This window comes from Hypoxylon fragiforme, assembly GCF_022984875.1.
Source record: "Hypoxylon fragiforme strain CBS 206.31 chromosome Unknown GGS25scaffold_6, whole genome shotgun sequence".
Lineage (NCBI taxonomy): Eukaryota > Fungi > Ascomycota > Sordariomycetes > Xylariales > Hypoxylaceae > Hypoxylon > Hypoxylon fragiforme.
In genome coordinates, this window is record NW_026054761.1 from 2,328,183 (window position 1) to 2,347,890 (window position 19,708).

A 19,708-nucleotide genomic window follows, 5' to 3' on the forward strand; every position below is an offset into this window, starting at 1 on the left:
GCGCAGAAGAAGAAAGGAAAGGAGATAGCATAGCCAAGAAATAGCCAGGTAGAGAATCCGCGGCGCGAGCTCGCGCGCCAAGAAGCGGTTCGGTCCAAATTTTCTAATGCCATGGCTTCTCCGGCCAGTAAGGTCAACGACGCCAAGAACTAAGACCTTCAAGAAAATCTAGTCTAGGACTTTTGTTTGATCCTCCTCCTCATCACCGCTAACAAATGTCGTTGGTAGGTAATCCCCGGATGGCTCGCCAACACCAGTCCACCTCGTTGTACGAAAGCGCCTATAGGTTGGAGTGGATGATGCATCAGGGCCTATCTTGGCTTGACACTTCCTATCGTCATTATTTGTAGTTTCAATATGTTACCTACCTAGGGTACCTAGGTCACTAAGGAAAAAAACGATAATCAATCAGATCAAGACTTATCGCATCAATTAGCCCCGAGGCTGTCTTTTCTTGGTTATTAGCAAAGGGTATCAGTATCTAGCAACATGCTCCTAGTCCGGATTTCCATTCCTTCTGAGCAAAACCCGGAGAGCCATCGCAAAGTTTTCAGCAAGCTTGGTCGCATAAAAGGCTAAGACTTTGAGCCTTACCAAGTCTTTTCATCTTCACTGCCAGCCCGGCAAGCTCAGCATTGTACCTCAGCTCGCCTATTCATCGTCGTCCATGGCATTCTCTTCGACGTTCGGGTTGGAGACCGACGGAGGGGGTCGGTCGTTAGGGACAGGATCCTTCCAATTCTCCATCAACATCTGCGGTAGAAACAAGTCAAATGAAACCCGCACATCCTTGATCTCCTTGATGAAGCGGATGCCGAAGTCGAGTTCGCATACGACGGCCTTGATTTTCATCCCTTTCTCAAACTTGACAAGCAATTCTTCCTCAACCAGATAATCTTCCGGCAACGCATTGCTTAGGTCAACCTCATCGGCACGAGGCAAGTTATCGTAGCCGAATTCGATAATAGAAGGCTTGACCTTGATGACGCCAGTCGGATTCCACTTGCCCGAATGGCCAGCCTTCTCAAGCTCTTGCTGGTTCTCCTTGACCTTTGCCCGGCTCAACTTGATTTTTTCAATCACTTGGTATGTTTCTTCTTTCGTATTGACGACTTTGTTCGTACTGGGATCTTTGAAACTCAAGAACTTCTTTTTTACGTCGCCGGATAAGGGTGAAAGCAGGACGGCGAAGCGGAACATGAGCAGTTTGTCAAAATTCTCAGTAATGTCAAGCTTGTCGACTAGTCGGTCAGTAAAGAGCGAGTTCGCAATAGCATTGAAGTTACCAGGTAGTTCGTTGAGCAGGTCATGCGTCATGCGTAATTCGAGGGGGGCAATGTCGCAAATCGCCCTGGCGGCCTGAATGTCATCTTCGTATTCAGGGCAGACATCGTGCATCAAGACGTAATTCAGAAAGTTCTTGATGGTTCCAGCAGCCAGTTGGTTAGCTGCCTCGTCATATAGGTAGATTGATGGGATCGTTCGAGACCTATAGTGTGTTAGATTGGATAACGAGTCCAGTTCTCTCACGTCAACTTACAAAAACCCCTTGACAATTCCCGTAAAGTCAACGAACCAATTCTCAGAACCTCGAAGATCATAAAATCGGCTGCCACTACCGCCAACAAAGTCGGTTGCGGTCATCTGGCGAATCTCCACAGCGTCTGCCTTGGCCAGAGCTTCGCGGTCCTCGGCAAATCCAGTGAATTGGCGTTGAGATGAGTCAATGCCGCCAAGCCACAAGTACTTGTTGAACATCATGGTACGTTCTACGTCCATCCGGCGGTTGGCTCGGTAACGTTGAAGGCATTCCTCAATGCGACTGTGCTGGTTAGTCATTTAAAGCTCTATCACTCGTGTGGGTGATTGGGTATCATACTCAGGAAACCCACGGGACCTATCTTGAACGTTAGTTTGGTTGGCTGCGAGGTAGCATGTGAAGACTTACGTATCATAGAGCTCTTTCTTCTCTTTTCTGGCCTCTTCAGGGGTTATGGGAGCATCTGCATAAAACTCTGCGTAAATGTCAGTCGAGGCCAACCACGATGCCTATACAGCTGTGCATGGAACCAACTAACCTTCAAAGCCGGTAACATTCTTTCCAATCTTTTTCTTAGCTGGCTTTCTCTTCTTCTTCGATTTCTTTTCTGTGTCTACGCCAACTTCGATCGATCCGATAGCCTGGGTGGTGTTGGCTGGATCCGCGCCTTCGGTGGTAGAAGCACCATTGGCTACATCATTACCGCCTAATTTGGCGTGGTCCGGATCAGCAAGATTTGAGGTCCTTCTTTCAATTTCAATGGTTGTTTGGTTACCAACTTGTGGTTCACACTGACCGCCCACTGACGTGCTCGCAGTAATAGTAGCAGCGACATCTGCCATTGGTTCTTCTGCCACCTTGATAGGCGAAGATGAAGAGAAGTCTGTCATATTGAACGCCGAATGATAACCGATGATCTATCACCAAATATGTGTTAGTTCTTGCAGGGTCTGGCGTTCTAGGAATGCAAGAGATGCAAGAGAAACAGGGCAGTGGTATGGCATGTGAGGCTGAGGTGCGTAAGTGTAAGATTCGCGGGTCTCACAACTGGCGTGGGGAAAGAAATAGCACATATCAGGGCGTAAGGCGTACCTGCTAACGCAGCTGAGCCTACACAAGTAGCACCCAAGGTTACTTGCCTGTGTTCCAAGGTTATAAGGTTGTTTGCCTGAGATATAAGGTTGTTACTACTATTTGCTGTATCTGTCTACTAGGTTAGGTAGGTGCCCTAAGTGTTCACAGATGCAGTGGTAGGTACATAACGCTGTGTAATGGGTACCTAGGCACAGAAAAGTAGAAATACGATAAGATTGGGAAGTAAGAGCTGAAGATGGGCCGAGAAATAGCATGAAAGGTTGGAAAGAAAATGACTTGGGTTCTAGACAAACTTGATGTTACTTACTTCTAACCTCTGGGCTATATTTCACTGAGTGCAAAATTACCTATGTATCTGCATATGGTATTGCCTGGAAATCGTCCTACTATGTAGTTGTTGTCTAGGTGAATTTGGACATACATATGTATATCTACTATGATATACATATGGATATATTCATACCTCAAGTGCCACAGGAAGGTGCTATGTGAGTATTGTACTTGTACATGTAGCAAGCTTGATGTTTGAAAACTTTGAATCTCAGAATCTCTACTAGGTACCTAGGTTAATGTAATACTTACCAAACATTTATATATCACCCGGCAATCAATCATTACATTCAATTCAATGTTGTCTTGTTGTCTTGTTACAATATGTATCTGCCTACCTAGGCAAGCATCATGAGATTCAATGTTCACTCAATATATCTACTATATATGTGTAACGCAAATACTACATAGTAGTGGTATAGATGATGTGAGCTAGATGATCTCTCATGCTGCAGAACATATGCAGCAGCCCGTCTCATATCTCCGAGGCAGGACCTGACAGAACCGAAAAGGCTAACATGCCTCATAAACACGGTGATATCGGAACCGAATCTGATTAATCTCTGGTCATCAGCACCGCCCTGCTGGGATTCATGGATAGTATGCAGGTGATCTTCTAGCTGCGGCCACCTGGACAGCTGAGTGTGGAATTTTCAGATACTGTAGTACCACCACATTAGATGAGTCAAGCCATGCGGCAAACATGGATGCATATGAAAATAAAGGCTGAATGAACTCAGATTGGGTAAGACCTCAATAATACTTTTTTTTAATGAAGTGGCTGAGCCGGCCAGCTATCTGGAAATCGACTAACATCATTCAATGTTAACCGTTGACTGATAAATATTAACGCATAATCCCTTACGAGTTTCCGCCACAGCAAAAGTGGGCGAGAGGCTAAAAATGCTTGTATGCCGTGTCATCCGTTTAGTGTAGAGCTGATAATTAGCGCTTTCCCTGACTACTGCATACTGTAATGTATTGTACTGCCTAGTAGGTACTAGCCTTTTATCATGCATGCACTAGCCCTGGAGCCCACGCCTAAATGTCTTCAAGGTTTGTAACCGCAACCGCGGCCGTTATGTGACTGGAGGCAGGTGCCATGGATAGATCCCCAGTATTTACACATCGAGAAGTATAAAAATGACAGACTCTAAAGTTTCGATTGGACCATTGAGTTATGTTCCTTACCTTCTAACCGGTTACAACAATCTTATCCACTACATGCTCTAATGCTGTTCTTTTCGGGCGTTGCGTTGGTTACATACACTAACTATTGTACATAGCCCATTGCCTTGTTTAACGGGCCAGGGCCGTCGGGAATCTAGCCCACTTAGGTACCTAGGTAGGTAGGGTACTTGTAGCTGTGCTAACTCACTCACCTAACAGCCCTAGCCTGTAATGATTGCTGCGGTTGGGTTGGGGCAAGGCTTGCGCAATGGCGCGACTGCTCAAATGTTGTGATGATGTCGCGTTACATGTTATGCCTTCCGGGTCTAACATCATTTTGAACTGGGTATTGCTAGGTATCCGTACTGGGTACCTCGTCACAACTTAACACGTTTGTATATGATTAACCACTTAGCGCAGGTACATACGGACAGTACAGCTGATGTGCGCAGGCGCATGTTTGAACAATACCTCCTGGAGAGACCCTTGATACATTGAAATTTCCAAGGCTCCAATTCTATGTTATGTACGTATGTACTACCATTTGGGCTTTCTGATCCTTCCAACTCCTTTGTCCCACTTGGTTATTAACCCATTAACCTTCCCGAATCTTTCTTTCTCCTGTGACCTCGTGAATTAACTTTCAACAACGTTGAATACACACAAGCGCTTTATGCGACTTTATGCGATCATAAGTAATTAACATAAAACCTCAGCTTAAAAGATTGGAGCTTTACAATATTTCCATTACTTCAAGGTCACTTACTTATTTGCTCTTAAATCTACCTACACACGTTACAACCACCAGATCGTTTCCGATTTCTGCCTTCATTCTACGAGGGTACTAATACCTCATAATACTCAACTACGTACATATAAGTGTTTAGCTTATTCAGTACCCAGAGTACCAAAACCCGTCTCAACCCTGAAATCACCGGACTGTGGTAACATGAGGGACGAGTAAACTGTCCACTGACTAAATATCACCACCTCCATCATTGTTAACCTAAGAAGATGTCCGTGGCTTCTCGAGATAGCGGCAAGACTGTCGGGAGCAGAGAAAAAGGAATGCCTCATCGGGATGACTTGAAAAACTATAATTATGCAGTTGCTGGACAGTAAGTTTCACCTTGTGGCCTTTGCGAACGGTCCCGCAAAATTCAAATACTAACTGAGTTATGTTGGCAGTGCGGGAACTATGTGTGATGCGGATGGCGAATTATTCATCAAGCCATGCACCCAATCCGAGGTCGAATTTTACGAATCCGCGCATGCGCTCCATGTCGACTTTTCAGACCTTATGCCCCTATATATAGGTACTTTGTCTCTGAACGAGTCTACTGACCAGGCCTCGATACATGCGCAAATACCCGGGCTTGTTGAGCATGCAGATATTCCTGACTCTGTCAAAGAGGAAATTCAGTCACATCTTCATATTGATGACCGGACACCCGTAGTCGAAGCGCCGGTAGAAAAGGAGATCATCTCTGACAATGTCAAATGGACCCCTAACAAAGCGAGAAAGATTACGACGGACCGTGCGGTAGTGCTGGAAAATGCTTCGTTTGGTTACAAGAAGCCAAACATTATGGACGCAAAACTAGGCATCCGGCTATGGGCTGATGATGCACCTCCAGAGAAGAAGGAACGCTTTAACAAGATCAGCGAGAACACCACTCACAAAAAATATGGCTTTCGCGTCGCTGGAATGAGAGTATATAAAGGATCTTCCGATGAAGCGGAGTTGGACGAAGAAGGGTTTCGAATCTATGACAAGGATTGGGGAAGATATACCGTAAACGATACCAACTTGGTTGATTCGATCAAAAAGTTTCTCTTCAACGAGGCAGCGGGCATTGACAAAAACTTGGGAAAGACTATTGCTGGGCTATTCGTACAAGATCTTCGAAGAGTGCAAGAAATACTCGAGAAGGAAGAAAGCCGAATGTATTCTGCTAGCCTCCTTTTTGTCTTCGAGGGCGATGGGGAAGCTCTCCGAGCGGCCATGGAAGAAGCCAAAGCCGTCTCGGTACCGGAACCGGAACAGGAACATAAAAGAGGCACCACACGTGCTCCCACCACTAACCTTAGGCTGGATAGTGGTATTGGCATGAACGAAGAAGATACTTGCGAGCCAACAATAGCAGAAGTCTTTGACGATCTGGAGGAGGAAGATGAGGAGTCGGATGAGGAGGATTTATCAAGCTTTCCTCGCCTCTACTCGTTAAAGCTGATTGATTTTGCACATGCCAAATGGACACCCGGCCAGGGACCGGACGAGAATGTGCTCAAGGGCGTCAAGAGTCTATTACAGATATTTGAAGAGATATCGGAGTAATATGCCATGATAAGAAATGGGATTTGCTTCTAGAAGGGCTGGCGTTGGGAACGTTGAGCATGAGTCTTTGGATGGCTCGAAAAAAAGATGCAGCATATAAATGAACCGTTAGATGCAACGGGATGGGCAGAAGGTTATCCAACTGGCGTCTCGGAGGTTCCCTGGAGTTTTGCCTCGAGATACCCATTACACTTACTCTAGCCTTAGGCACTATAGAAAACTACTCCTCACAAGTATTTCTATTTACGATTGGAATGAAATCTATATCAAAAGCTATATGATACTAGCCTAGGTACATATGTAAATCTCGTTGATACTGTATCTTACTTGAAAATGTAAACCTATGTAGTATGTGTCTAGGTATGCCGTACTAAAAGCTCTATGTATAAACTCTACATATTCACCTAGAGACCCTTAACGGGTTTACCGTCCACGTTAGTCGCGGATAATAACAATGAATTCTTGTCATAAGATTGCGAATAGAAAGTGACTTGCCCCTTTTCTTTGGTTGGCGCCGTAATGAAATATTAATTAATTTACGCCAACAGGATTTAGCACGAACTAACCCTAGAGTACTCCAGCTACTATGTATGTAGTTAGGCAACCAAATTGCAGTACTGGAGGCTTAGCTAACATGTACATACCTACCTATCAAACTGGGACTCCATAACATTCAATGTTGTTGGACTTTTCGTTCGTCATGGTGGGGGCGGGGTCCTCCTGTTGTACAAGTACGTATATCGACTGACACCTTGCAGCGAGTCTCGATAAATTGATGTCCTCATGCTACATACATACGAGGTATGTACTGTAACATTGTCAGGCCTTTTGTAGCACGACCGACCTAATACAACCAACTTGAACTAACCAGCCGATTGAAAACTGATCGATTTTGAAACCGCCCTGCTTACCTACCTACCTACCTACATACTTATATTTATTTATTGAGTACTAGCTGGAGGTATCTACTACGCACTTGTTCACATACATATTTCCCGAGCACAGAAGAAGCTAAAGGGCGCCAACAATGGTACGTACATACATATACTCGTGCCCCTATTGCAGCGTCTTGATATGTTACCTATCTATCTGCCTCCCTCCCTACATGTATCTAACGCATATCCATCATCTATCTACCAGAGCTCCGAGGCTAGACTGTATTCCTTTTCGCAAGGGACGAAGGACCACCTACGCAAGTTCCGCTTGACCACGTCGAGAGCTAGCGGACCGCAGGCTGTCATTTGTATGTTACCTACCTACCTACCTAACTCCCCTCTCTCCCTTTACTCGGTCTAGCTCCAATGGGAGTCGCCGTATTTAATGATCACTTTGCTTTGTGGCGGGTCTTGTGAGACTATTTATAAACATACACACACGTATATATATATATATATTTAGATAGCTAATACACGATCACGTTCGAACAGACTATATCGATAAGAAGACGTACGAGATCAGGCAAGACGATGACAAAGTAGTCTACAAATCGCTCGGCGAGATCGGCGACGACCTGCCCGACAACTCGCCGCGGTATATTCTTCTAAGCTACCCGATAACTCTTGTACGTTCCTACTAACCTAGATACTTTCTTTCTCGTCCCCATGCATAGCCAACCAACCAACCAACCCATGCTGACAACCTCATCTGCAGCCTTCAGGACGTATGTCAGTACCCTACGTCCTCATATACTACCTCCCCAGCTCGTGCAATGCCGCGAGCCGCATGATGTACGCGGGCGCGAAAGAGCTGATGAGGAATACGGCCGAGGTGGGCAAGATATTCGACATCGAGAGTGCCGAGGACCTGGAGGATATTCCCAAGAAGCTAAGCACCGAGTAAGGGCTGCTTCTGATATACTTGTTGGCGCGGATATATGGATATATATATAGGTATATAAGGGAGCAAAGACTGGCTTGGCTGACTTGCTCTATGCTGCAGATAGCGAGATTTTGCTAGCTTTCACTTTACTATTTTTTATCTTTTGATCAGTCATCGGGTAGGACTTGTTGTGCATCGAGACCTATCTCGGCCGCGACCCCCTTCACAACTTTCTTGAGTGCTTTGCATGCTGGGCTGTCGGGATAGTGATCGAAGAAACTCTCTCCGTAGTCACAAGCCATTCCGATCCTTGGGTCTAGTGGTACTTCCCCAAGGAACGGGATATCCATCTCCTTGGCCAGAGCTGCGCCACCTCCAGTAGTAGCCTTGAATATTTGGCTCTCATGCGTGCAATTCGGACACACGAATCCGCTCATATTTTCCACTAAACCCAGCACCCGTATCCCTGCTTTTCGGCAGAAATCGATCTCTTTTCTCACATCGAGCAGCGCCACCTCTTGTGGTGTTGTGACCATGACGGCGCCGTCTATTCCACTCTCCTTTAGAAAACTATTGACACTTAAATGTTCATCGCTCGTACCCGGCGGGGTGTCGACTAGCAGGAAATCCATACTGCCCCATTCGACCTCTTTGAGGAACTGCTTGATCAGCCCATTCTTCTTGGGCCCACGCCATATCACAGCGTCGTCGCGATTCGGCAGCATAAACTGTATGCTCATGACACCCAGGTTATCGGCGACCCAGACGGGCGACCAGCCGGTGTTGCTGATGTGTATGGTCTCGGACTCGACGCCCATCATCTTGGGGATGCTGGGCCCGCAGATGTCGGTGTCCATGATGCCGACGGTCGTGTCCTCGTTGGTCGCGAATGCGTGCGCGAGCAGGCTCGTGAACGTGCTCTTCCCCACGCCGCCCTTGCCCGACAGCACCAGGATCTTGTGCTTCACCCCCGACAGCCGCTCCGCGATCAGCGGGATGTCTGGGTCCGGGCCCTTGGGCGCGGACGCGCAGATGGCTTGGTTCGGACACCCCGCGCAGGAGTCGGCGGTGCCTGCTCGTTCGGACTCGGGACCGGGGCAGTGTTCGGGCTCGGGGGCGACGAGTTGGGGGCGTGCTTTGAGGGGGTTGTCGAGGACGTCTTGGACGGGCTCGGGCTCTTCTAGGGAGGGGGCCATTATGTATGAATGGATATGTGGGTTGTGCACAGGTTTGTTGAAAGATGGAATATAGGGAAGGAATCAAGAATCAGGGCCTGCAATGCAATCTATTTTGGAATGAAAAAAAAGACCAAAAAATCTAAGGATATTGAAGAATTGATAGTTGAAAATTGATGACTGGAATTTGATGGAGGCTTCAAAGTTCTTGCTTAGAAATCTGGGAAGTTAGTTAGTTAGTTCTGAATGGTTCATTATCGAAAGGTGGAGGTGGGTATAACTTATCGATAACTCTAAGTTGCGTATTAAAATGTAACGGTCTTATGCCACTTGGTGGGGCATACATGCGAGATCTCTAGTAGTTCAGAAACAGGGATTCAAAGAACAATTCCATTGTGTTTATCACAGAAGCACACACTTAAAGCACATTGTTGAAGAGGTCTTCAATGATACTTACACAATAACATTGAATTTTCCATCTTTTCATCGATACAACATTTGAAGTTATAATTAGTTACATGTAATCTGTGGGATGCATGCATAGGACTATACATAGTTTGTGCATAATACTGGCGGATTAATGCCATTGAGTATGTATAAAAGTATAAATATTTACGTCTTTTGCATGTGAATAGTGCTACGTCAGAGTAGAGGGGTAGTGATCAGTACATATTGCATGTACTACATTGTACATAACAAATGGCGGGTTGTTGCTGGTGAGACATTGCTAAAGAAAGGATACCCACGTGATTTCTAGCGCTATGTCAAGGATCGAAACGCGACGCGCCGGCAATTCTGCAGCGGGTGGAACAGGAAAATGGAACAGGAAAATTACACCTATAACATCAAATCGACGAGGCCCGTTTTTTGATTTGACGAATTCAACTTCCGACCTCAACTATTAAATCCAACTCCGACTCCGTTCAAATCCAAGACTTTGACTTTGACTTTCTTCTCTTCTTTAAACAACCGTATGCGCAAATCTCTTACAAAAATCGACGATACCGTAGTTCGTCGATTCTTGTATCTGAGCTATCCTTTTTGAAGTATAAGAACTAAGTCGAAATCCAACTCGAACTCGAACTCGAAACCTGTCTTGGAAAGTCGAAAGTCATGGCTTCCCCAATGAATGGTAGAGCTCCCCAGCCCAAGATGGCAGAATCAACAATTCCCTCTAGCGAGGATCTTGAACTCCTACGGTCTTTAAACAAGCTCTCTCTTGCTACTTCTCCCACCAACCACACTTTCACTCCGCCATCACACTTGTCTATAACACCCCACTCGAACACACAGAGGTTCCCACCTGGTCCTTTCTCGCCAGCCTCTCCTAGCGGTAGACCACCTTCCCGGAGCCCTAACCCCCGGACTGGTTCAAGTGGTTTAACCTCGCAATCTCGATCGGGAACGCCAACCTTGCTACGTAAAACTTCTATGAACTCGCTACACTCGTCTAGTGGAGTTGCCCCGAACCGCGCCCCTTCACGTAAAGGTAGTTCTAGCAACCTTCGTTCGCCATCTACTACTAAACCACCTTCAAACGAATCCCCACGCACGATGGAGGAACCCAAACCAAGACCATTTTGGTCTGCCGGTGCGGTAGCAAGAATCTACATGGAGAAAGAGTTGAAGTTGCTTCATGGAGATTCATCAATTCATCATCCCGAGACCGTTGTCATTCTCCATGATGCCTGCTACGGCCATCGCTTTTCGCGACCCCGACCCACCAAGCTATCTTTTAATACTATTGTTGAACGCCCCGAGCGAATTCAAGCCGTTGTACTTGGTGTATCGACAGCATATGTCCGGCTTGGTGAGCGTCACTGTGACGGAAAACACCCTGTTGACCTCCACCTTGATCCCACAACGCTCCCAAACATTCCTTTTCGTATTCAGAAGACTACACGTACACTGGCGATCAATTCTCCAACTGTCACCAACGTTCACGGAACCAAGTGGATGGACGATCTAAAATATATGTGTGACGCTACGGAGACAAAACTGGCCGACAGGATGAATGAAGTACTTCGACCGGATGATACAGAAGCAGATATCAAGGCCGGCAACGTACTCCACAAAGGAGACCTCTATTTATGTGCAGAGTCCTTGAACGCATTTGAGGGAGCACTTGGCGCTGTCTGCGATGCTGTGGATGCGGTCTTCGGCAATTCGCCTTACAAGCGTGCCTTTGTAGCAGTGCGTCCTCCGGGTCATCATTGTTCTGCACAGAATCCCCAAGGATTCTGCTGGGTCAACAATGTGCATGTCGGCATCATGCATGGATTTCTCAACCACGGATTGACGCATGTTGCAATCATCGATTTTGATCTACATCATGGAGACGGCTCTCAAGCCATTGCATGGGAACACAACAAACGTGGCAACACATCAAAGAATGTGGCGGCCTGGAAGAAAACCTCTATTGGATATTTCAGTCTCCACGATATCAATTCCTACCCTTGTGAAGATGGCCCGGATGAGAAGATTACGAATGCAAGCGTTTGCATAGAAAACGCCCATGGTCAAAATATGTGGAACGTCCACCTCCAAGAGTGGAAATCAGAAGTTGAATTTTGGAAGCTATACCAATCCAAATACTCTATTCTCCTAGAGAAAGCTCGAACTTATCTACGAACGCAGACTGAGAAATATCGCGCTTCTGGTCAGGTGCCTAAAGCTGCAATATTCTTCTCTGCCGGATTCGACGCAAGTCAATGGGAAAACCCGAATATGCAACGCCACTCGGTTAATGTCCCGACTGAGTTTTATGCTCGTCTTTCCCGTGATGTGGTCAAGCTTGCGGCCGAAGAAGGACTGAGCGTCGATGGTCGGATCATTAGTGTTCTTGAGGGCGGCTACAGTGACCGAGCTCTGTATTCGGGCGTTCTCAGCCATCTTACTGGTTTAGCCGGCAATGCACCTTTGACGCCGAAGGAAGAGGTCCCCGGTGGAAGTGCGAGCACCTATGAGATGAGCACTAGGATTGGATCACTCAACAGGCGAAATACGCTGACTGATGATGGGATGAAACTCAGGGTCCCGGGGTTCCCGTATGACCCAGCTTGGTGGTCAACTGCTGAGCTTGACCGACTTGATGCTACCTTGGCAGCACCGCCACCCCCGGAGCCGCCGAAGAAGGTTCCGCGCCTCGTTCCCGGGAATTATTCATCCCCAACCCATGCATCGTGCGCAAAAGCTGTAGACCCGACTAAGGTTCGGCGTACGCTGTCAAGTGTCGCGGCGCCTCCTGCGCGAGCCCCAACTCCTCCCCCCGCAGAGGTAACCTGGACTGATGCTGCCCACGAGCTCAGCAAATTGCTTATCCCTAAGGATCGCCCAGTTTCCAGTCATACGTACAAGGAGCTTCATGCTAAAACCGACCGTCAGAGCATGCTTTCTCAAAGTGATCAAGGTGCCGAAGATGGTGCAACTAATGGCCATGCTGACCCTGTTCTGGCAGCTGCCCCAGTAAGGAAGTCTACGCGAGAGAAGAAGCCAGTTCGGCCTCCGGGTCAGGCTGAGAACGATGACTCGACCAGAACGCGTAGGAAGACTGTCGGAGGGTCCACAGTTGCCACAGAGAAGGTAAGTCAAGATATTCCAGGCCTATATGAAACACTAATCTAATGATTCACAGGCGCTCGCTCGAGGTATTCCTGTACAGCATGGCTCCGGGCCAAGCCGACAATATAGCGGTGCATCGACTCTTCCACTAGATGCACCACCTGTTCCGATGGCAAGGCCGATGACTTCTCAAAGCTTCCGCCCCGAGACAACTATGGGTATACGAAGCCAGTCATCTCTCTCATTGCATGTTAAAAAGACTCGTCCTGCAGTACCCGCGAGAAGGGAAAGCACTCGACCGGCAAAAAAGACTCAAGCTGCTACATCCAAGTTCGAGAACACCAATTTGCCCGCGCAAACTGAATTGCCAATCAATTCAGCTGCAGAATCTGCACCGACTGCGACAGATGCCGGAAGTGACGTTAAGGACATCACCAATGGCATGAAGAAAATTAAGATCAATGTCCTCACCAAGGAGATGAAGGAAGCCAGACAACAGAAGGCTCAAGCTGAGAAAAAGGCAGCAGAGGAGAAGACCAGAACTCCTAGTCTTCCTGTTGAGCTAATGCCCGGATTTCCAGTCCCAAGTGAAGCAGAGCGCTCGAAGGCAGCAGCAGCAGCAGCTCCCAAATCTGCTTACCCATCACTCCCACCCTATCCTAGCTCGTCAGCACAGCCTGTTCCAGGGGCGGGTCAAGTCGATAGCACGTTCGTGCACTATCAGCCCACAGGGCCATCCTCAATAGTCTCAAGCCCTATTTCTAGCCCGATACAATTTACTGAGCCAATCACTAGCGCGCAAGCTATGCTGAGACAGACCCAGCAGATTCCAACATTCAATGTATCATCAGTTATGTCAAGCCCAAGCCGACAAGGTGGCCACAGTTTTACCCCTACGTCCAGCATCCCTTTTGCACCTCACGAAGAACTTCAGTCGCCGCGTAAGATTGAGAAAGCAAATGGAGGGGTCTAGGAGATACCAGAAACGCCACGACATGGCTGATTCCCTTTTAGGGTTTTATTATATCGGTTTATTGAAAGAAGATTCCTGTTTGGGGTTCTAATCTATCAGTCTATTGAAAGATTTCATTAAGCAAAAGCACCCCAACGACGAAAAAATTTCACGCATGATGAGGGGAGAAGGCGTTTTCCGGAAGGTCAAATAATAGACTTGCTCGACAAGTGATTTGAATAGCCTAGGGGTGGAGAGGAGTGGCTATTTGTTGCCTCACGGCTTATTTCATTACGATACCCTTTTTGTACTGCCGATTTTTGGCCCGTTGCAGACGCAGGATCTTTCAAACAAAAAACTGTTTGCGCACGGAGAGAGAAACGTGCGTACCGAGCTTTTTGAAGGTTCTCGTCGTCTAATATCATTTTCCTACGTACGTACCTACCAGCCTACTTGGTTTTCCTTTTGTCGTAATAGGAAGAGGGAGGAGGGAATAGGGCGGTATAGTTAATGATGCAGAGGGGGGATTAGTCGGTGCCTTGATATGGACAAAATCGTTCGTTCGTTGCCTTGAAAGTCTTCGCTTGATTGGTATTGGTTTGTCGTGTCGTGATAATGGATGTGTGTCCTTTAGTTTTTCGTTCTCCGTGAAGCAGGAATAATATGTGGCTCTGGGTGATTGTTGAGTCTCGTCAGTCGGTCGAAAGACATTACGTGTATCTACCTACATACCTACCTAGGTAGGTTCCTAGCAGGTTGACTTATCCCGTGGTGTTATTGAATGCTATGCATTGCACTACCTAGGTTCTTACCAACTTATTTGTAGCAGGCTAGCTAAGCTATGCTAACTTCCCCTATTTCAATAGCAGGTAGGCCTGCCTCTTCATATCACGTAAAAGTCATCGAATCAATAAGTACCTAGATACTAGATAGGTTGCCCATCACGTAGGTACCTACCTACATACCTAAATAGATAGACTGGAAGTTTAGATGATCATATTCATGTTCATTTATTCTCATTCTTTCGTAAAACATAACACCTCGCTACATGCCCGTTAGGTACCTAATATCCCTCGTTACCTACCTACTTACTTACTACTTAGCTACCCTATATATATATATCCATTTCTGCCTATTTGCCTGTTTATGTAGGTAGGTAGGTAGGTAGGTATGGTATGGTAGCTTACAAGTTAGAATAAAATGAAAAATAGCTAGGTAGGTACTAAAAATGCTACAGTTCGCCTGCATACTCCTCGCCTTCCCATATGGTATCTAGCATGCTGGCAGAAGCTGACGGAGACGCAAGTATCCGCCGGTGCCGGTCCTTCTTTACTTTTCGTTGTTTGTTGTTGTTGTTGTTGGCGATGGTGTTGTAGTTGATGATGATGTTGTCGTTGATAAGAGATGATGATGATGATGATGATGCTGATGCTGAAGTGCTGTTGTCGTTCCACAGCAAACCACCTTAATGCAACGACGCGCCCCCGTCACCGCCGGCGCCGAATTCGTTGCCCACGTCCCCCAGCAGATCCTGCATCTCCTGCTCCGTGAAGTGGAAGTCCAGATCCAGATCCATCTCCATCTCCATCTCCGACGGGAGCGTTGCGAGTGCTGCTGCGTCGTCCGTGCTGTGGTTGTAGTTGTGGTTATTAGTATTATAGTTATCGTTATCATTATTATCGTCGCTCGCGCCCGCCGTCACAGCCGCGATATCCGCCGCGATATTCGGCGTCAGCGGCGCTCCTCCCCCCTCTCCTCCTTCTCCTTCAAACACGTCCACGGTACCCGACGAAGAAGAGCGGTGGCGATGCCCTTGCCCTTGCCCTTGCCCTTGCCCTTGCCCCTGCCCACCCAGCAACCCCCCCGGATCCCGCACCGCCTTCTTGAACCGCTCGAGCAGCACCGGGTCGTCGCAGCTCGTCCGCTCCATCGCCAGGATCTGGCGCGCGCGCGCGCGCAGCTGCTCGTCGCTCGGGAAGCTCGCGCCGTCCGCCGCCGCCGCCACGTGCCTGCGCACGTACGCCGCGAGCCCGGACTCGAGCTCGCGGCTGCAGAAGACCTTGGCGGGCGCGGGGAAGCGGCGGGCGAGGCGGCGCAGGAAGCGGTTGGCCGTGCCCGCGGCGGGCGCGAACGGCCTCGCGCCCTCGCGGATGAAGACGGTGGGGTCCGCGGACAGCGGCTCGATGGCCAGCGCGGGGTTCGGCAGCACGTACGGCGGCGCGAAGCCCGTGCCGCCTTCGGAGGCCGCCCACGCCACGTCGTTGGAGTTGCCGAGGCCAGGCCCCGACGACGGCGCGAGGATCCCCACGTCCCGCTTGAAGCGCTGCAGCCATTCGAAGTTGTCGGCCGCGGTTTGGTTCCAGGGGTCGTCGCTGAGGGGGGGAGGGGTTAGTTGGGGGTTTGGTAAAAAAAAGGGGTGGGTGTTAAGATAGAGAGAAGAAAGAAATGAATGAATGAAAATAGATATGCAACTTACTCGTCATATATCAGCCACCTTGCCTGGTACTGCAGCTCCTCGTCAGTCGGCACGTGTCGGTTGGGGTTATTCGCGGACATCGTCGACGCCACGAAGCGACTCAGTCCGCGCGCCAGGCGGCGATAGCAGTTGGTGTCGTTTAGGAAGAAAGGGCCTATTTTGATAGAGCTGTTGAAATCGCCATCGGCGGCTGCTGCTGCTGCTGCTGAGTTGGTGGCCTGGGGTTGCGATTGGGATTGGGGCGGCAGGTCTTTGAATAGAGGCCCCAGGTACTGCGAGTCGCTTGGGGCAGCGGCAGTAGCAGCGGGGTGCTGGTTTTGGGTTGGCGATGATCGACAGGGGGCGTGGTCGAGGAGGATGGGGGAGTCGTCCGACGCGGACATGGACATCGCGCTGCCTCCTCCTCCTCCTCCGCTGACCGGGTGTCTGTTCCGGAAGCGCTGCAGCCACTCCTTGTCGTCGGCGGCCGTCTGGTTCCACTCGTCGTCGCTGTCGTAGATAATGATGCGCGCCCGGTGCTGTAAGTCGCCGTCGTCGGGCTCGACGCCTGTCGTCCTCCTGCCCAATAAGTAGTCGCCAAGCTCCCGCTCTAATCGGGTGTAGTTGTAGATGGTCGAGTCGATGGTCTTGGGGTCCTTGGACCGCAGATACGTGTCTCCGACGTCCTCGCTGCGCGGGAGATGCGCCCGCTGCCGAAAGTTCTCGAGCCACTTGGGCGAGCTGTTGATCACGCGGATGAACCAGTTGGCGATGTCGTCCATCGGGTTGCCGGACTTTTCTTCGACTCGTCCGATGATGCGGCACGCTTCGACCTGCAGCTCATGGTCCATCGCCGTTAACCCCAGTAGCTGTCTGTTGTCGACGAAGTCCCGCAGCTGCCGTTCGAACTCGCAGCCCTCGAAGATCTCGCCCTTGCCGTTGATGCGCAGCGAGGTCAGGCGGCAGTCTAGCTGCCCTCGGATGGGGCGGAAGGCGGCGTTCCGGGCTTGCTCCTCGGACGAGACGATGAGGTCGCGGAGCCATGATGTTGCGCCCCGGCGGTGAGGCTGTGATTGCGCGTCGGCACCGAAAAGGATGCAGCATGCCTCTAATTGTATCTCAGCATCGGTTGGTGGCCTCGCCGTGTCTGCCGTGAATTGGGACATCCAGTGGTAGAGCTCCCATTTGAGAAGCTCGTAAGCATTAGTCGGCGTTGTGGGCGGGTTGCTGCTGGCCTTATACGGCAGCGGCGTATTTCTCTCGTCGTGAATCAGATCTGCACGCACTGGTTAGATTACTGTACGGGGAAAAGGGTGTGTTAGATTCTCTCTCACAAGGCGGGATAGAGTTCTCGACCATCTCCAGCACGGGCGCTTCAAAACCCCAGTCACCCTTCCAGTCAGCCATAGTGTTACCGGTCTTGAAATGCTCGGCGAGGTGGTCCACACGGATCGTCCAGCTGTCGAGCACGATGCCGCAGAAACCGCACCGCGACCGGATCTCTGGGAAGTTCACCCGCCACCTGTCCATCGCCCAGGGGAGGAAGCTGACGTTGTGCACGAGCTTGAGGTGCTGGCGGAGATGATCCTTCCGGTAGAATGTCCGTTCTTCTTGCGTCCGCTCGGTGCAGCTGGAGAAGTTGTGGGCTTCGATGTGGGCGTCGTTGGGGTTCACCTCGCCGCAGAAGACGCAGCTCATCATTCCGTTTTCGGGGTTGATGTATCGAGGCCCGTCGGGAGAACAGATCCATCGCTCGAGAGACAAATGCAACGATTTCTCGTGCCGTTGCCAGTCGTGCTTAGTCCTGAAAGTTTCGGTACAGAACGTGCACTCGAATGTCTTCAGTGGCTGGCTGAGACCCTCCTCGGCTCGCTTGGGCGGGGCGCGTCGGCGACGGCGTCGGCCGCGGGTCCGGACAAATGAGGGTAGCGAGCCAAAGGAGCCGCGGGATTTGCTGGAATAGGCCGACGCAAAAGAGCCGCCGCTGGAATGAGATGTACCCAAACTGCTGGCAGACGATACATTGCACAGCGACCTGCTAGACCCATCGTCTGACCAGTTGGAGACGTAAGGACTGTTACGGCCAGATCCCGACGTCTGCGAGTACGAGTTAGAGGAGGCCGACACGGCTCTGGCGATAGCTGCGACGGACGCAGGTTCGTTCTCGGGGGGAGAGTTGGCCCATCTCTGCAACGGGTTCATGCTCTCAAATAGTGCTGGCGTGCCTCTCCGCTGGGGGATATCGATGGCTTGGGCATATCCGCGGCCGATGTGAGGAGAAGTGGCTCTGGTAGGTTGGATCTTGCCACGCCGGCGAGCGTTGGCAAGCCAATTGGTGATCTGAGTCTTGGTGAGACCGGTGATCTTCTGCAGGCCCTCCTTTTCCTCCTCGGTGGGATACGGGTGTCTGCTATGCGTCGAGACCCAGTTCTTCAGAATCTTGACAGATTCGCGAGAAAATCGTGCACCACTCTTAGTTATGGTGGGAGGCTTTGATGATAACTGCTGATCTTCCATGATAGCGGCAGATGCGGCAGCAAGCCCTGATGATACAGGCGGAGCTGAAGTCATGATGGTGGCGAAGTCATCTTCGTGTAGAATAGACGTTTCGGGTCTATCGCCCATCGTTGGCCAGGGGTTCGCCGGAAAGGTCGCACCGGCTTCAGCGGCCAGGTTGTTTTCCAGGGGGCCGAAGCTACACTCACACCGGAGTGCAACGCAGCTCGTGCAATAACCTCTATATTTACCTTCTCTGATTCGCTTGCACTGGTAACCACCCAAGGCGCAGTGAGTACAGGGGGCCTCGGGAGTCTCCCAATACAGCATCGAATTGGCTACAGGCTCCGAGAGGTCAACATCCTGTGGCATTTGAGTGGAATCAAAGTGCTCAAGAGCCCAGTACGACCAATCATCGCCGTCGATGTCCCCAAAGACCAGATCCATATTGGGCTGGTCTAACAATGTGCCACCGCCGGCATCGAGGGGATCGGCTGCGCCCTCCGATGCCATGACGGGATCAAAGCTGGGGCCGGCCGAGGTGGCATCCCAGTTGACAAAATCCATCTCCGCTAGCTCGTTGATGGTCGTCATGAAGGGCGTAGCACCAAGAGATGTTTCAGCTAAACAGGGCGTAGCAGTTGAGTGAGAAGGACAAGGGCGTATGTGTAAAGGTCAATGACATCCGCCTTGGTATGGACGATTCCGGATGAGATGGGAAAGTATAAATTAAACAAGAGAAGACAGGTCAATCAGTCAAAAGGGAGGTCCGGTCCTG

General features: G+C 49.7%; 6 protein-coding genes across 6 annotated transcripts; 3 read left to right on the top strand and 3 right to left on the bottom strand.

Moving 5' to 3' along the window:
- Window positions 1-382: 382 nt before the first annotated feature.
- Window positions 383-2,580, bottom strand: GGS25DRAFT_334921 (Argonaute siRNA chaperone complex subunit Arb1-domain-containing protein). The gene is made up of 5 exons (XM_049257928.1): window positions 2,079-2,580; window positions 1,949-2,015; window positions 1,880-1,897; window positions 1,541-1,822; window positions 383-1,489 (listed from the first exon to the last, which is right to left on the bottom strand). Exons 1-5 carry the CDS (start codon window positions 2,428-2,430, stop codon window positions 652-654), a joined length of 1,557 nt encoding a protein of 518 aa, XP_049115875.1. The 5' UTR covers window positions 2,431-2,580; the 3' UTR covers window positions 383-651.
- A 2,122-nt stretch (window positions 2,581-4,702) lies between these two features.
- GGS25DRAFT_335084 (inositol polyphosphate multikinase) lies at window positions 4,703-6,767 on the top strand. The gene is made up of 2 exons (XM_049257930.1): window positions 4,703-5,253; window positions 5,324-6,767. Exons 1-2 carry the CDS (start codon window positions 5,150-5,152, stop codon window positions 6,471-6,473), a joined length of 1,254 nt encoding a protein of 417 aa, XP_049115876.1. The 5' UTR covers window positions 4,703-5,149; the 3' UTR covers window positions 6,474-6,767.
- Window positions 6,768-7,410: 643 nt separating this feature from the next.
- GGS25DRAFT_335106 (glia maturation factor beta) lies at window positions 7,411-8,385 on the top strand. The gene is made up of 4 exons (XM_049257931.1): window positions 7,411-7,503; window positions 7,614-7,716; window positions 7,901-8,034; window positions 8,124-8,385. Exons 1-4 carry the CDS (start codon window positions 7,501-7,503, stop codon window positions 8,310-8,312), a joined length of 429 nt encoding a protein of 142 aa, XP_049115877.1. The 5' UTR covers window positions 7,411-7,500; the 3' UTR covers window positions 8,313-8,385.
- On the bottom strand, window positions 8,386-9,593 carry GGS25DRAFT_335107 (nucleotide-binding protein). The gene has a single exon (XM_049257932.1). It carries the CDS (start codon window positions 9,485-9,487, stop codon window positions 8,459-8,461), a length of 1,029 nt encoding a protein of 342 aa, XP_049115878.1. The 5' UTR covers window positions 9,488-9,593; the 3' UTR covers window positions 8,386-8,458.
- An 808-nt stretch (window positions 9,594-10,401) lies between these two features.
- On the top strand, window positions 10,402-14,093 carry GGS25DRAFT_335212 (Arginase/deacetylase). Its single transcript, XM_049257934.1, has 2 exons — window positions 10,402-13,048; window positions 13,101-14,093. The coding sequence occupies exons 1-2, from the start codon at window positions 10,580-10,582 to the stop codon at window positions 13,998-14,000; spliced, it is 3,369 nt and encodes a 1,122-aa protein (XP_049115879.1). The 5' UTR covers window positions 10,402-10,579; the 3' UTR covers window positions 14,001-14,093.
- Window positions 14,094-14,769: 676 nt separating this feature from the next.
- Window positions 14,770-19,681, bottom strand: GGS25DRAFT_335168 (uncharacterized protein). The gene is made up of 3 exons (XM_049257933.1): window positions 17,769-19,681; window positions 16,456-17,710; window positions 14,770-16,351 (listed from the first exon to the last, which is right to left on the bottom strand). Exons 1-3 carry the CDS (start codon window positions 19,522-19,524, stop codon window positions 15,445-15,447), a joined length of 3,918 nt encoding a protein of 1,305 aa, XP_049115880.1. The 5' UTR covers window positions 19,525-19,681; the 3' UTR covers window positions 14,770-15,444.
- Window positions 19,682-19,708: the final 27 nt, after the last annotated feature.